The sequence below is a fragment of the Puntigrus tetrazona genome, chromosome 16 (genome assembly GCF_018831695.1).
Source record: "Puntigrus tetrazona isolate hp1 chromosome 16, ASM1883169v1, whole genome shotgun sequence".
NCBI lineage: Eukaryota > Metazoa > Chordata > Actinopteri > Cypriniformes > Cyprinidae > Puntigrus > Puntigrus tetrazona.
This window is the reverse complement of record NC_056714.1, coordinates 10,391,189-10,407,852: the sequence shown is the minus strand read 5'-3', so window position 1 is coordinate 10,407,852 and position 16,664 is coordinate 10,391,189. Positions and strand designations below refer to the sequence as shown.

Sequence of the window (16,664 nt, the reverse complement as noted above, 5' to 3'; positions counted from 1 at the left end):
AGCATGCTTCGATCTCTAGGCAGACCTCTAATATTTAGGCACAGATGCTCAGGCAGAGCACTTTTGAGGCAGTACTCCAGTTAGACAGAGTTTTAAAATTAAACTAGTGTTCTATAAAAACTAAAACCAAGCACTGCTGAGGCACAGACATACAGACTACTATATGTCTATATGTCTGGAGAGCTATATGCACCTGGAGAGCTACAAACATCCAGGACAGGTTTGACATACACTTATTATTTTCACATTATCTACATTATCTATTTTTTCAAATGTGGCAGATGTGGTTTTGAACCACTGCTTTATAAGACCAATGTCTAAAGGTCTACACTGAGGCAGGTAGTTCTTCAGTGGCAGGTAGTTCTATAGAAGTGCTTCAGTGCGCCAATTGTGGTCCACACTAGAGGAAGAAAGGAATTTAATCAGCAAAATAGACTGTTTTAATCTGGTATGGTCTTAGTGATACCTGGGTCTCATCCCACCTGATTTTGTTTTGGTTCGTGAGTAGAAGAATACATGTAGAGGTATGAGCTGTGTGGGGGTTTTTTATGTGCCAGTGCCCTTAAGGTGATTTAGTGTGGGAATTACAATCTTTACTCTTCAATACTTTTTGTATTATTTAACAAAACAGTTCAATTTAAGTTACATATTGTTACGAATCTGCTAGGCTCTTCCACCATCCAACCACTTTTCACTACCACTGCAGCCAACCACAAAATTTCCAGGTGAGTTCTTACCAGCCCCAACTGAATCCCATCACCAGCTCATTAAGACTCTGCATATAAGCACACACCACAGCTTCTACAGTGTCTGGTCTTGTTACATGAAGTGGACTACTGCTGAAGCTCTATTGAGTCAAAGCCTATTAATATGTAGCCTGAAACTTACCTCTTGTCTTCTCCAGTTCTGGTGTGTTTCATGTTCCAAGTTGTTGTCTGTGGTGTGTGCTCCAGTCTCCCCATGTTCAGGTCCAAGTTCCTATCAAGGCAGAAAATCAAGTTAAGTCTCAGTCATTGTCAATTGATGCTTCCAAAGCATTTATTACTCACCTGCCATTGATCTCCATCACTCATCTGTGTCAATAAGGATCATTATTAATTTATTTCTTTATGTCTATGTATCATCTTCTCCTCAAAGCTGAGAAATGTGCCTCTGTACCATTTCTCGAATACATCATTGACCACTGGGGTGTGGGGATGGATAAGTGCAAAGTCAAAGCTGTCACTTCCTGGACAGAACTAATTTCAGTCAAAGAACTTCAAAGATTCCTTGGATTTGCCAACTTTTATCCAGGATCTATTGCCAGTCCCCTCACAAACTACTTTTAAGACAAGCCCAAGTCTTTGTCCTAGGGATTTCACCATGGCCATGGAAACTCAAATGCTGTTCAATCACATCTCCAGATATTATGGGATCCTTGAAAAAATATAGTCTCAGACTGTGGTCCACAGTTCATATCTCAGGTATGGAGATCTTTTTTTTGACTCCTAGGTGTGACCATAAGCCTCTCCTCAGACTACCATCTTCAGTCAAATTAACAGACTAAGTGTAAAATTTAAGAAATTTAAGTACCTTCTGCCATGGCCACCAAAACTCCTGGAACCAGTTCTTGGGCTGGGCTGTGTACAGCCCAGAACTCCCTGAGACAGCTATCTACTGGACTCTCTCCCTTCCAGTGCATACTGTTATTTTCTTGGTCCGGGGAACTGTCAGCGGTATCAGCTGTAAACCACTTTTTCTGGGAGAGTGAACAGGTCTGGGACGATTGGAAGGGGTTTGGTCCTGAAGAATGTTAAATTATTATTATTTATTTATTTATTTTTTAAGCAAAGCATTTCCTGTAGCCATGGTAACTACAGAATAGTTTTAATAGATTTTCCTATTTTTATTAATTCTCACCAGCCTATGAGCTCTCTCTTTAAATAAGGTGGCCTTAACTACTATGTACTTTTATTTTTATTTTTTTTGTATATAGATAAGGCCACCTAATATAACATGTGCCTAACTATTGTGTGACAAATATTCAAGTGCATCAGAGACGGACACACACGCTTTAAAAAGGTGTGTACATGCACAAAAAGTACACAAGTAAGATAAAACCATACAAAAGGATAAAGACAAAAAGAATCGGCCCTTAATGAAAACTATTAAATGTTAGGGTTTTTTTTATTAAATGAATCAACATGGTTAATTATGCACAGGCCTAAACTTGGTTAATTGACTATTTGCATACACATGTAGGTTTCTGGTCTGTACATAATTTGTTCAGATACACATACAATTGCTATATGTGCAAAATACTGTTTGAGACTGTCTAGGTTTTGGTGTATTTAAATCACCACAAAATCAATCAGAAGTGGTATTTGTACCCCACAAAGATCACACACGCTGCACATTTACATATACACACTTTCACTATACATGCATTTACAGAAAATTAACAATGTAAATATTCTGACATATAAATACATAATCATGCATGTAAATCTACATACAAAAATTCGCTAGTCACTATGCACCATTCCAAATCGGAAATAATGCATGCCATGCACACACTTTCTTTGACACACACCCACACACACACAGATACCCCTCCCCTCTTGTATCCAAGCAGTTTTAGGCAGAGAGCAACCCATACTACCCCCACCCCCAAACCTCTTTCCTACTGCCACACCATCTCTCTCTGCTTCCCTCGCCATCCCACCCTCCATCTGCCCTTCTTCTCCTCTATTGGAGGACAGAAACTAGGGGCAAATAGCGGAGAGAATCTATTGCTTGTGTCTTGAATGTGGAGAATCTATTGCATGTGTCTTGTGTGTACTATTGTGTAGGACATTTAAGAGGGGTGAAGTTGATTTAATGTTATTTTGGAATGCTTGAATGATGACATTTTATGAAATTAGAAGAATTTCCAATACAAATATATATATATATATATATATATATATATATATATATATATATATATATATTATATATATATTTTGTCTTATTTTCGTAAATGTTTTACTAAAATAAACAATTTTCAAATTAATAGAAATAAGTAATGACAGAAATGACTAAAATGAATTGGGGTAAACTGCTGGGATTATTGTATGTGTCTGGAGGAGAAAGGGGTGGGTATGTGCTTACTCATTCGTAATGCTTGACTCGGTCGTGTCTGTCTCTCTCCCCCTGCTGTGTTCATTCAGAGCACTCCATTAGTACTCACGCAAGCTGTCTGCACACGCATTCGGCATCACTGCTGTCACGAACAAATAAATAATTCAACGAAACAAAGATTTTTCCAAATAATTATGAGAAACAAAATATTATAAAATAGCATTAAACTGGAGAGCAACATATTATTTACATTTATCATAATATTCCAAATTCCTAGTGTTGAAATTAATTGTTTTATAGATAATAGAGGAAAGTAAAAGGGTTGTTGATTGGCTGTAGTGACATCTCCTTTATTTGGCATGTGCTTGGCTATGGTTTTGTTATTGCTGTGTGTTTCACATTAATAACAAATATACAAACTAGCATTTTAAACTAGCATTTAAAAAAAACCAAAAACTCAGGTACTGACTTGCATAATGTATAAAATAAATAAGCACGGTTCAATTGCATTGATAAATCTCAGCCATTCAGGAAATCTGCACAAAGCTATCCAACCAAATTTTACAAATAGCTTGTCCTGTATACCTCTCTGGCCGTAACCTAGATGGAGTCCATTACAGTAATAGTAAAATCATGACTGCTTAGAGAAAATGTGGTTCTTTATGTGGTTCACTGTCATTGTTATTTTACAGTAATAATTTTTAAGCAAGATTGTTTATTTAAAAAAATAAAGAGAAAAAGAAAAGAGAAAATGTCATTAAATTTGCTTTGTAAATCAGAAAAGTGAAAGGGAGCTAAAAGTGGACAAAATATGTGTTGGTTTTAGTAAACCAGTATTTGAGTAATCAGATCGCTTCATGCCGTTCAAGCCACGTGGATTCTTACCGAACTGAGAGATAATTGTGACGCCCTGTGAGTTCTGAGCTCTATGAAGTTGTGCAGTGTGTTGTCATTTTTCTTCTTCTAGTAGGGTGAAGGGTGAAGGTGGAAATGATGCTGATTAGTGAACAACCTACCCTTTCCTCCAGGCTTGGCTGTATTTGGGCCAGTGTGCGTGCACTTGTATGTATGTGTGTGTGTGTGTGTGTGTGTGTGTGTGTGTGTGTGTGTGTGTGTCTCACTGTGTGTGTATCCATTGTGTATTTGGGACAACAGTCCCTTATGAGTGTATAAATGTGTCTGTGTGTCGTGTGATTTATTAAGTTAGTTCGACCACATCAGTCTCCTCTGATATGTCCTTGATCTAACACAACTACAAAGAAACTGATTATGATGACAGACAAAAAATATATAAAAATTGGCATTGCTAAAAAGAAGCTAAAGCGCTATGCTAGACTATTTTAATTTGCTGCTTTAATTAATGAAATTTTGCATGGAAAACAAAACAAGATTTATCATGTAACAATGACTGTGCATTTCCTTGCATATTTCTAATGCTAAATAATATATATTTCCACAACAAATCAAAATGATTGTCAATATGTTGCACAATAAAATATTACACATTTTGCAAAAATAGTTTTACAAAAGGATAATGCAAAAGGGCAACTGATACAAAATGAGAAATTAAAATCAATAGTAGATTTAAATTGAACCGATTAACCTAATATCTGGACGCGTAAATCACGTGTATGAATCAAAGAACTCCGGGTCGAGAGATGGCAGTAGTGTGGTTCATAGATATCTACGGCGTGGCTTTCCGGCGGACATTTTCACGATTTCCGTTTCCGTTTCGCCGTTGGAAAACGTTCAGCGGACACCGTGGGAGTAGAGAAGTCTAGAAACAGTTCAGAATAATTTGTAAATTTAAATAACTGGTGTATTATTTTTATCAACGAAATTTGGTGTGGCGGACGAAAAAAACGAGGATTAAATAGTAGCGTAAAAACTCTTTAGGCCGCTGGAAAACAGCCGAGTAAAGTGAGAGGTAAGTGTTTATGTTGAGGTTCGATTCGTTTGCTATCGAAACCCTTCTTTAAAACATTATCTTGGTAATCATGACATTTGTCAAAATATCTTCGTTGTTACTGTAATGACATGTAGTAATTTGGTAACCACGACTGTTCTAACAAAGTATTACAGAAAACTATTTTCAGGCATAACCCCATAACTATAGAAACTATTTTTTGCGATGCCTTGGCTTCTTTGAAAACGTATTACGAATGTACAGGCCTCGTATGTTTGTAATTTTGGAGCCGTTAATTGAAGCATGCATCAATTAACTGCACTTATTTGAAGTCAGACTGTTGTCATAATGTTAAAAAAGGGCTTGGTCATTCAGCGTTTGTAGAAACTTTTAGTAAATCCCATTAGAATCTAAATTTTAGAAATTTTTGAATTTGAATTTTTTTCAGAGCGTGTTTAGTCAATTGGAGCTGTCAGAAATTGGATTGTGGAGAATGTATAATTATGCGTACATCAGTTGTAATCGCTAATAATGAAAAATATTTTTTTACTGTTAAGCTTAATTTGTCATTAAAGATATGTGGACTGGAAAACACTCAAAGAACAATTACAAACAGCTCTTTGTAAAGGCATTGCATTTTGTTTTTGCTGTTTTCTTCGTTAGATTTTCCCCCAGAATGTCTCTGCCCAAACGTGAGGTTGATGAGCTGAGGCCATGGGTGGAACGTACAGTAAAGAAGGTCCTTGGTTTTTCTGAACCTACTGTGGTCACAGCAGCGTTGCATTGTGTAGGAAAAGGCCTGGACAAAAGAAAAACTACAGGTAAGAAGCTCAAGCTTGTAGGTGTCTAGTACAGATATAGTGATGACATAATAGTTCTACTTTAGGGGGCAATGTCTGGATGGATAGAAAGTATATCATAGTTGGATAGACGGAAAGGAACTTATATCTTTCTAGGCCTTATACATTATTCAGGTGAAATCGTTGAACGAACTGATATGACGTCGTTTGAAAATGAGTTTAAAAACAGCTGCTTAAAGCAGACTCTTGGGGGCAGTTTGTTTTGGCTACTGAAAACCTACCATTGGTCTGTGAAGACTGCACTATCTGTGAGTGTGCGCTAAATCTTCACCTGGAACACCAACTTCAACATCTCCTAGTAGGGAGATCATGAATGCTTTTTCTTCCCAGACTCGTCCTGCCCACTATTTCTTTTAGACTTCCCACACTTCTTGAAAGAACCTCAATATCAGACACATGGATTCAAGGCCTGGAAAGTACTTGAAAACAAATACAGGTCATTTTATTAACTTAATAATAATATTTGTATTTTTTACATTTTTTGTAGAATGGTTCCATTTCAAATGTATATATGTGTATACATAACATAAATTATTGTTTAAAAACTAACCAAAATTAAAACGTTTGCTTAATTTCAGCACTGGAGTGACTTATTGTTTCTAAACAAAGGGAACCCCCTGCTGAATGTGTCTCCCTTATTTAACACCTCATTAGGAGTGAGATCCACAAACTGAACAAATGAACCCCCAGTTTTTACTTGCTGACAGGTTTTGAGAAGTCGCTAACAAAAGCCTGAATTCACAGGCAAATCGATGCTTGTTCAGGTGAACGACAATCACACAATGTGAAGATACGTTCTGAGAGAATCTTCTTTTCGCGTAAACAAGCGCACATGCAATTTATATGGCAAGGTTGTTGGGGGATACAATTTTAATAATAATCTCTGTCTGACCTTGAATTTCCATTTCTCTTCTGTGTGCATTTTTAAACGAATCTGATTCAATTACCCATTCATAAAGACTAAATGAAGGAATGATTCAGTGATTAAACTCAGTGACTTGCCGCCACCTACTGGCAGCTTCATTTTTTTTTTTTTTAATTTATATCAAAATGTTATGTTTGAAACATTAACCTCAACATGAATTCATTTAATTGCACTTATGCCATATCTGAGTTTTATTAAATGTCTGAAAATACACCTGCAAGCAAGATCTACAAGATCAAGAATTTTATGGGAATGAACTGAAATTGAGAGATATTTTATTACTTTATGAAACAATAACACATTCTTTGAAAATAGCACTAAACAGTAGGCAGCTGATTTATATATTAGTCTTTATTATACACCTAAATTGCAAACATATTTTGTCATTGTAAAGCAGTTTTTAATTTCTGTAGATTATGATGGTTTGTGGGATATTTACCACTGGATTTTGGTGGCGTTTGAAAAAAAGTGGTAAAACTGTTTGTGCAAAAGTAATCATTTTTGTTTGTTTTTACATACGGCTAAGAATTCCACAAGGCTCTTTTCATTAAAAGTGAAACTGTTTTCTTTTAGACCAACTAAGGCCGTTTCTTGATGATTCAGCAAGCAGCTTTGTTGAGCGTCTGTTTGAAGCTCTTGAGGAAAGCAGGAACTCCCGTGGCAACAAAGGAGCAGGAGAGAAGAACCGCAAAAGAGAGCTAAAGGTATAGTTTTGTGGGCATTTTAAATTTACGGTTTCTAAAGGACTTTAACATTTCTACTAGTTATTATGGGATTTTGTTGCTCTCTTCACACAGCTTAAACTTAACCTGGGGTTAACAATTAATTCTAGGTATTCTTAAATTGATGTTTCTTAGTGTACATAGCATACATGCAAACAAGAATCCAGGGTTTAGCTCTGTTGCATACAAATTATTTAGCTAAATCAATAAAACTAGCTAAATCAATGGTATTTTTGCTTTAAGGTATTTTTAAAACCAACATTTTACATAATTCTCATTCTTGTTACATAGGGGTGTGTAATGTTAACAAAAAATACCTCAGTATTTTCTTGGATGTTATCAATAACAATAAATGGAAAATATTTTACAGAGTGTGGTATTGTGCTGGTATGTTAAGGGCTACAATTCACTCCTGAAGTTTTTGGTAATCGTCATATCCTTTGTGGTGGTCAGTTCTTTTACCAATACATTTAAATTGACTTCTACCTTTTTTATAGGCTTTTTTTACATTTTCATTTTAAAAAGTATGCATAATTGTTTTATTACACTCTTACATTTATTACTTGAATTACAATAAGATATTTGGGCTGTTCCAAGCAAATCAATTCAATAACAATAACCTTATCTTTGCAATGGAGAAGAAACACAGAAGCACATTTAAAATGTATTGTTTAGTGCAGACGTGAATGCGTTTATCCTACAGTTACAAATTAAATAATAAAATGTATTTTAAATTATTTAAATAATGAAAAGAAACTTTAAATGTCAAATTAAAACCGCCAGTAGGATGCAGCATATCACTTTTAACAAATGAGTCATTGCTATTGAACTGAATCATTTAAACAGTTGATTGATTCATGAACGCAGATGTGGAATTTTATTTTTTTTTGTGATGAAATGGATCAAAACATGTATTATGTTGTATAAAATGTAAGCATCTTAATTGATTTGATTTAAAAAAAAAAAAAAATCTATATTACGGCCGTTTTTGGAGAAAGAAACAACACTCTGTGTGTGATACCCATAGTGTGCGATATGATGACTTTTGATTGTGGATCGTAAAAATGTCTCCACAATCTGCTTTTGAAGAAATATTATAGTATCATACTACGAAGCATATTCTTTTAGCTGCAGTTCTGGCACCTCTGTCTCTGGATAATTCCACATGTTCTCATCGGTGTTAACTCATTGGTACAATAACTCTTCCTGGACAATGCATTTATTCGCTTTCATAAAAGTATGTTATTTGCATGTTACAGAACTAAACGTGCTGCTGTTTATCAAAGTAATGGTTCACCCTAAAATTTAAAGTCACTTTCTGTATTTCTGTATACTGTCACTCATTCACATGTTGTCCTAAACCTGTATTAATTTATTTTTGTGCTGAACACAAAAGATGATATTTTGAAGAAGGTGAGTGATGTTCCACATTGAGTTTGATAGCACGAAATAGGCATTCCTAAATTGTGACATTGGTTCATTATCGTGGCCAAATTTTTACAGATTGCTGAACATTGCCCATCCAAATTCTCTACCTGCTACAAGATTTGTTGTCCCGTCTACTGGTATATCACAGCTAAAACTGACACTTGATGTAAGGTAGAAGTTATGGTTAAGTAATATTTCTCTAACTGTAAACCTTTTTGTCTTTTTTTTTGTTCCGTATCTTTCTGTATTTAGGAAGTGTTTGGAGATGAGGTGGAAGGGGTGAAGGATGGAGGCAGTGTGGAATCTGTGGTAAAAAAGAAGAGGGTACCTCGCTTTGAGGAGGTGGAGGAACCACCCGTTTTACCTGGACCCCCTACAGAGAGTCCTGGCATGCTTACTAAAATGCAGGTAACGCACACATACAGACACGCCATCAGTAAAGGAAGACACTAGACACAGAGGTATCTGATGGAACATATACACTGTAAACAAATGTTAACTATTTAATTAAGTGAAGTGTGATCACTGCTATATTCAAGACAACTAATGACTTGATTTGAATAAACCTCGTATTGATTAGTGCTTCAAGTATGAAAAATTTGCTCGTGTTTTTTTGTTTTTTTGATGTACTGCCTGCATCTGGCTTAATAGTCCTTGATACTGTATCTTTAGATTAAGCAAATGATGGAAGCGGCTACGCGGCAGATTGAGGAGAGAAAGAAACAGCTAAGTCTTGTGGCTCCTGTCCCTGTCGTGCCGGTAAGAAAAATTTGTATGTAGTGTGCGTTTATAAATAACTAGGAAATAAAAAAAGTGCAAAAGTGTTTAAATAGGGTTTTTGATTTTTTTGGAATATTTCTTGTTTGACATTAAGTGCAGGTTTACATGTAAAATTAGTTGGTGTCAGACGGTTCAACTTACAGTTTGGTTCGTTTGGTGAAAAACTACACTGTCAAATAAAAATAAAGAGGAAAAAAAAATAGTAATCTAACTACAAGCAACAGCACAAATACAATAGACTAAAAATACTATCGGCATGATGGAATAAATGACTGCTCATATTCCAGGTTTGTCCACTTTTTTTCTTCTTTTTTTTCCCCAGTTAACAGGGTTTTGCAGAGTTTAAGAAAAATAATAAATCCCAAACTTCTGTTTTCTTCCTCACCCCATAGCCTAGATTGGTTCCCTCTCAGACAGACTCTAGTGCTCCACATCCCATCCTTCCAACAGTTGGTTCAACCCAATCCATCGCTCCCTCCCAAGCTGCTAACTTCATGAATGATGCTATAGAGAAAGCACGCAAGGCAGCAGAGCTGCAGGCCAAGATCCAGTCCACACTGGCTATGAAACCTGGAATTCTGGGTACTTTGGGAAACACAGGGCCACATAACCTGGTAGCCCTGGCTAACCTGCACGCCATGGGCATTGCACCACCGTGAGTGTTGTGTACATTTACAAAATGCATGTAAACTTTTTTTTTTTTTTTTTTTTTTTTTTTTTGCAGCTCTGACAAAGAATCATGTTTTCTAGTAACATTTTTATTGAAATACAATGTGTTTAGGAAGAATGTATGGCTAAAAAGAATTCAAGTTAAATGTTTTTCCATATTTGTTTACAGAAAAGTGGAACCACGTGAAATCACAAAGCCAACGCCCCTCATTTTGGATGAGCTTGGACGAACTGTTGATGCCAGTGGGAAAGAAGTTGAGCTCACACATCGTATGCCCACTCTAAAAGGTAGCAAATGCAGCCACAGAATATGAATTGCTCACTCTTTGTTGTTACTAATTTTTTTTTCTCTCTAGCCAACATCAGAGCGGTGAAGAGGGAACAGTTTCGGCAGCAGTTAAAGGAAAAGCCCAGTGATGACCTGGAATCCACGTCTTACTTTGACTCACGTGTGGCCATCAACTCTGCACAGAGAGCCAAAAGAGGGTTTCGGTTCCATGAACAGGGACGCTTTGAGAAGATTGCCCAGCGCATACGAACAAAGGTGTATAACAGCATGACTCTTTATTTTTGATTTATAAAAACTATTTATAGTATTTATATTTATAAACCACTATAGTTTAAAATGGCTTGGAGCAATAACAAGTGAGAAACAATATTATCTTCTTTTATCAGGCTCAGCTAGAGAAACTACAGATGGAGATTGCTCAGGCTGCCAAGAAGACAGGCATACAGGCCTCCACTAAACTGGCTCTTATTGCCCCCAAGAAGGAATTGGGAGAGGGGGAGGTTCCTCACATAGAGTGGTGGGACTCCTACATTCTGCCTTCCCACATAGAACTGTAAGAGTCAACAGCTTTTAAATGTCAGTAGACAACTATAAATTGTTTAAGACAAGTCTTGTCATGTCTTTCCAAAGCCATTTTCCATGCAGCCATGTCATTCCGTTTCATTATTCATAATGAAATTTAGTGAAAGTGGTCTTATTATTCTTCTGTTCTTTTTTTCAGATCTGCACATACACATTTTGATGAAGTGGAGATGCATGGAGTCACCAACCTAGTTGAACACCCAATTCAGATGGCCCCTCCAGGTACTAATACATTCCTTACCTTCTACAAACACAAACTGATTGAATTTCAGTATTTCTGCATCACTCTTTTTGCTTATCTTTCTTAGTGGATACAGATAAGCCAGTGACTCTGGGTGTGTATCTGACCAAAAAGGAGCAGAAGAAATTGAGGAGACAAACTCGCAGAGAAGCCCAGAAAGAGTTGCAGGAAAAGGTCCGATTGGGTCTTATGCCACCACCTGAACCTAAAGGTACATTACCAATTACAAAGGAGTTTTAAAATATTTAATTTCAACCTACCAGTCCAAGGTTTGTGCACACCTACTCATTCCTTATTGCATTTGTTTATCAGCTTTAGATTTTATGTATCATAACTTAAGAAGGTGGTGTCTGGGGAACAAAAAACACGAAATAAAATAACTTGCCAACCTTTTTTTTTTTCTCTTGTAGGAGCCAATGGCTCCTTCCTTTTTTTTTTTTTTTTTTTTTTGTCTGGAGCCCTGCTAACTCTCATGTTCCTGTTTATGTGCAGTGCGGATCTCTAATCTGATGAGGGTATTGGGAACAGAGGCTGTGCAGGACCCCACTAAAGTGGAGGCTCATGTTAGAGCACAAATGGCAAAGAGGCAGAAGTGAGTAGGTCTAGTGCAAAATATTGATATCAAAAGGAATATATCTTTAAGGTTGTGAAAAGGACACAGTGCTGCAGACAACAGGTAGCCAAGTTCTGTTATGATTGCTTTCCATGGTTACTCCACAAAGATTTTATGTGACTTTTTTTAAAAATGTCGGGTAGCTGGAGTTGCTTGAGGACGGGACACACCAAGCCAATGCTAACCAATTAGTGGTGATAAAAGCCGGCGTTGTGTCGCTTTGCGTTGCCAGGCTCGGACAAAAATAGCTGCGCCCAAACACACCGCACAGACTACATCCTACGGCAAACTAAACAAGTGTGTTCTGTGCCTGCGTGAGATGAGTTAGCGGTCTATATAACCAGCTATCAATAATAAATATTTATAATTCCAAACGTAGTAACCTGGAATAAAGATATTCAAGATAAATGCAGATATGAAATATAAACAAAGCAGCGCTTGCTTAACATTTTGAATGTCAATTACATTGATAATTTCCTTTATTTCAAGCTGCTCACGTTATGATAATATTCACATTTTTGAATGCTTGGGTAAAATCACGTAACATTAGAACAGTCTCCTCTTTGTGCCGCCTTCATTTACTTACTCCTTTTTCTTTTACTTTAATTCTCTGGCACGAACACATTCACAAAACTAGGCATCCAATCGGATTTCTCACTTTCCCTGATGTCCCTAACTCAGATTTAACAATCTGGCTGAATCGGGCTGACGGGTGAAACCCAGCAAACAGACTAGCCCGACTGTTGCTTGCCATCTGAATTAAACTTCAGGTTGTTGTGTCCTGGCCTTTATGCATTTGGCCAATCAGCGTATACCTGCATCACTGGTAGTTTCTATAGAACTGTTTAAGACCCTGCTCTAATGTAATATAGTTTCCCCAAACAGAGTTCCTAGAATTTGTTACTAGTTCATGCAGTATGAACAAGCCCAGAAGCAGGATCTTTCACCAATGGTTCTAGGAACTGTAGAAAGGTTTTTCTGATGTGGTAGCCCCTAAAACATTCTAAAAAATAAGTTGCACCAAGTTGAATTTGCATTGTAGGGAGAAAGTAAATAAGTCACATTTTATTTTTATACTCATCATAATGTAAATTACTGGTAAATAAAATAACTTGTTTACAGTCGTGTGATTTAGTTTCTCTCACTCCACAACAAATCCTCTAGATTTGAATGTATTCAGAACAGTAGTAAGAATTAGCATAAAATAATAAGAAAAAACAAATAGTAGTAAACATTATCAATGACATTTATGGTAAGTGACAAGCTTGAACAAATTTAAAGGAAAATGTTAATGGATCTATGGACAGGTACATTTCTGGTAAAAATTTCACAAACACTTGTTCCTCATGAATCCAAATTTAAGTGTTTTGTTTGCTTGACCAGTAGTTGAATAATGCAAGATGTTTTTTATTTCAGATTATTAAAAAAGTGACTCGTTTGGAATGGTGCCATTTGTTTGCTTTGATGCATTGCGTGATGTTCATTGTGTGTTTAGAGCGCATGAGGAGGCAAATGCAGCACGTAAACTTACAGCAGAACAAAGAAAAGAGAAGAAGGTCAAGAAACTTAAAGAGGATTTGAGTCATGGGGTTCACATTGCAGTTTACAGGTATAAAACATGACAAATTTGCTCATCTTACATTTTAAAATGCAGTACTATGATATACTGAGTAAATCACAGACAGAGTCTTGTTAGACACAATGTATATGTCATGCAGTGACCAATAATGTCGAACAACAACTTTAAGTTTTTTAGTTTTTTCTTCAAAGTTTGTAGGCCTGTAACTATCTTAATGCCCATTTAGATTTTTGGATCTTAATAGTTTTAGTTTTTTCATTTTTAAGTCTCTGCATCGTTTGGTTCCAGAGACATGGGGATCTCACAGCTGCTTTTCCACTGTAGGGCAGAACGATTCTCTTTGGCTTCATTTACACTTTCAGTAAATCTGTTCTATGACGGTGTAAACAGGAAAAAAATGCATGCATTCGTATATTTCATTATCCGTTTCAGGCCATATTAATATGTGGACATAAATCCAATATGTGCCAATGCGACTGCAATGTAAACAGGCAGATTTGATTTTGGCATTGTGTTCTTTAAGTCAATAAAACTGCAGCTATTTAGCCACAGTTTAATCACTTGGATCACTTGGATTGGATCATAAGTTAATTCTCATGAATAATACTGATAAAAACTAAAAATAAAACCTGATAAATACTCTCTAGCCATGATAATCAATTAGTACTCCAAATCGGTGGAAATGTCACATTTTGTGATGCTGAATCAACCAGAAGAAGGGTTTTTTTCCCTTCATAATTTGTCAACTTTTAATAGCATTCTAACTTCTTGCACACCACAAACTACAGTGTGGCCGGCAATGTCTTTTCTGCTAAATTGTTTACTTAAGTAGTTTATCTGCTTTGCCCTCAGAATCCGAAATCTGCATAATCCAGCCAAGAAATTTAAAGTGGAGGCCAATGCAAATCAGCTGTACCTCACTGGAACCGTGGTACTTCACAAAGACGTCAACATTGTAGTAGTGGAGGGAGGTGGGTGAAAGTGATTAGAGAATCTCTATAGATGATTCTCTTCACACATGGTGGTGGTTGTTGTTGTTGTTGTTCTCATAATTTTTATTTATCTATTGACTTCTTACTTCCCAAAGGCCCCAAATCACAGAAGAAATTTAAACGACTTATGTTGAGTAGAATCAAATGGGATGAGCCAAATTCCAAGAGAGATGGTAAAGGAATTTAAGAGTGATTAAAGATGGAGACATTTATTAATTCCCTTTATTGAGCTATGATTTATAACTGACATTTGGCATTTCATGTTTCTTTTAGAGCCTCAAGATTCAGATGATGAGGGTTCCAGAAAGAATAATAAATGCACATTGGTTTGGGAGGTAAATGCATACCAGATGTATTCTTTATATAAACCAGAGACTTTTATTTTCTTGACCTTTACATAGTTTTAACTGATCTACAAGTAATGTATGAGAGGGTTTTTTTTTTTTTTTTTGTTTCTTTTTACATGCTTTGTGTACTAAATATACTTTTTCTCTCCCTTTCAGGGTACAGCCACAGAACGTAGTTACGGGGAGGTTAAGTTTAAACAGTGTCCAACAGAAAGTATGGCTAGGGAACATTTTAAAAAGCATGGCACTGAGCACTACTGGGACTTGGCTTTGAGTCAAAGTGTTCTGGAGACAACTGATGACTGAGAAACAGACAGAGCTCGAAGTAAAAGAAGAATAACAAAGAAACAGTGGAGCCTATGGCATGCGCACACATTTTTTTTTCTTTTTAATTCTACAAAAGAGAGAGTGAAGGAAGTGAAATAGACAGACAGAGAGAAATCTGTATATGTAAATAGAGTTTGAGTGTGTAAGAGAATGATTGTTTTTGTACCTGTAACGCAAGTGTGCCAGGCTTAAGAACAACAGCTGGTTTAATGAGCTAGGATGTTAACCCTTATGTGTACTGCAGAATAAGAGTGGACTCTGGTTTTGTATCTCTTGTAACAGTTTTATAGTGTAGGCTGTGCGGTCTTTGATTGTAATTTTGATTTCTATCTTGGATCCATCTCGAGTCTTGCATCTTGTGCTCAACATTTTGATGCAGTCTTTTCAGTAAATAAGCCTCACTCTCAAAATAAGTTAATTCGCACTGTGTAGTTTGTTACTGAATGCACAAACGAGTATTGGTTTCTTTATTACACAAAACTGGTAATTCTAGTATGGCTAAAGAATGGATAAATCTTTATTTGGCTCAACTATAAATGTCCAACAGGAAGTTATTTAAATGTAATGCCCTTTTTTTTTTCTCCAAAATTACATGTCATTCATCAAATGTGAAAGTGCAACTAACCAGATGCCATGATTAAAGCTAGTTGATACAGACTTGGTTAATTTTATGATGTAGTATATAATATAAGACGTCCTCCAGTTGAATTGAGTTGTATTTTAATGCAAACGCATTGTCATAACACGTGCTAGTATAGTTTGACACTCCATGTTGTGGGCACTTACTCAATGCAGGCAAATACATACATACAAATCACACATACATACAAATCCACAAGGAAGCTACTGAGAGAAGGGCACAATGCTTGGAAGTTATACATAGTCCATAACCTGAAATAGCATTTTATCAAGGATTAAGTTGGAATTATGAAAATGAGATGAGACCATAGGGATATTCTAAAAACCAGGTTCTGTGACATACCAGGGCAAGTTTATAGTATATAATAAAAAAAGTCTATAATAATTTACGCTCTCAACATGACCTTCTTTGGACCAGGTTGTTCGTTCGCAGTAAACATATTTTGGGGTGACTGAACTTTTTACTCGCCATGGTTTTGGAATCAGCTTACCTTGAGAAAGCAAGTTTTGTTGTGTGACAGTACGTAAGCCTTTCTGCCATACAACCCATGTGTTTTCACAACAGAAATTGATTTGATAGCTTTTTAGTGGTAATTTGTTCATATTCATCATTAACAAGAACATTATACATTTTTTAGGAAATGCCATAACAAAAAAATATTG

The 16,664-nt window shown here is 36.2% G+C and overlaps 1 protein-coding gene across 1 annotated transcript; it reads left to right on the top strand.

Moving 5' to 3' along the window:
- Positions 1-4,816: 4,816 nt before the first annotated feature.
- Positions 4,817-16,019, top strand: prpf3 (PRP3 pre-mRNA processing factor 3 homolog (yeast)). Its single transcript, XM_043261955.1, has 17 exons — positions 4,817-5,029; positions 5,672-5,829; positions 7,367-7,497; positions 9,196-9,351; positions 9,616-9,702; positions 10,116-10,378; positions 10,562-10,680; positions 10,749-10,936; positions 11,068-11,234; positions 11,403-11,485; positions 11,572-11,715; positions 11,997-12,096; positions 13,613-13,726; positions 14,549-14,667; positions 14,784-14,861; positions 14,962-15,023; positions 15,192-16,019. The coding sequence occupies exons 2-17, from the start codon at positions 5,685-5,687 to the stop codon at positions 15,339-15,341; spliced, it is 2,106 nt and encodes a 701-aa protein (XP_043117890.1). The 5' UTR covers positions 4,817-5,029; positions 5,672-5,684; the 3' UTR covers positions 15,342-16,019.
- Positions 16,020-16,664: the final 645 nt, after the last annotated feature.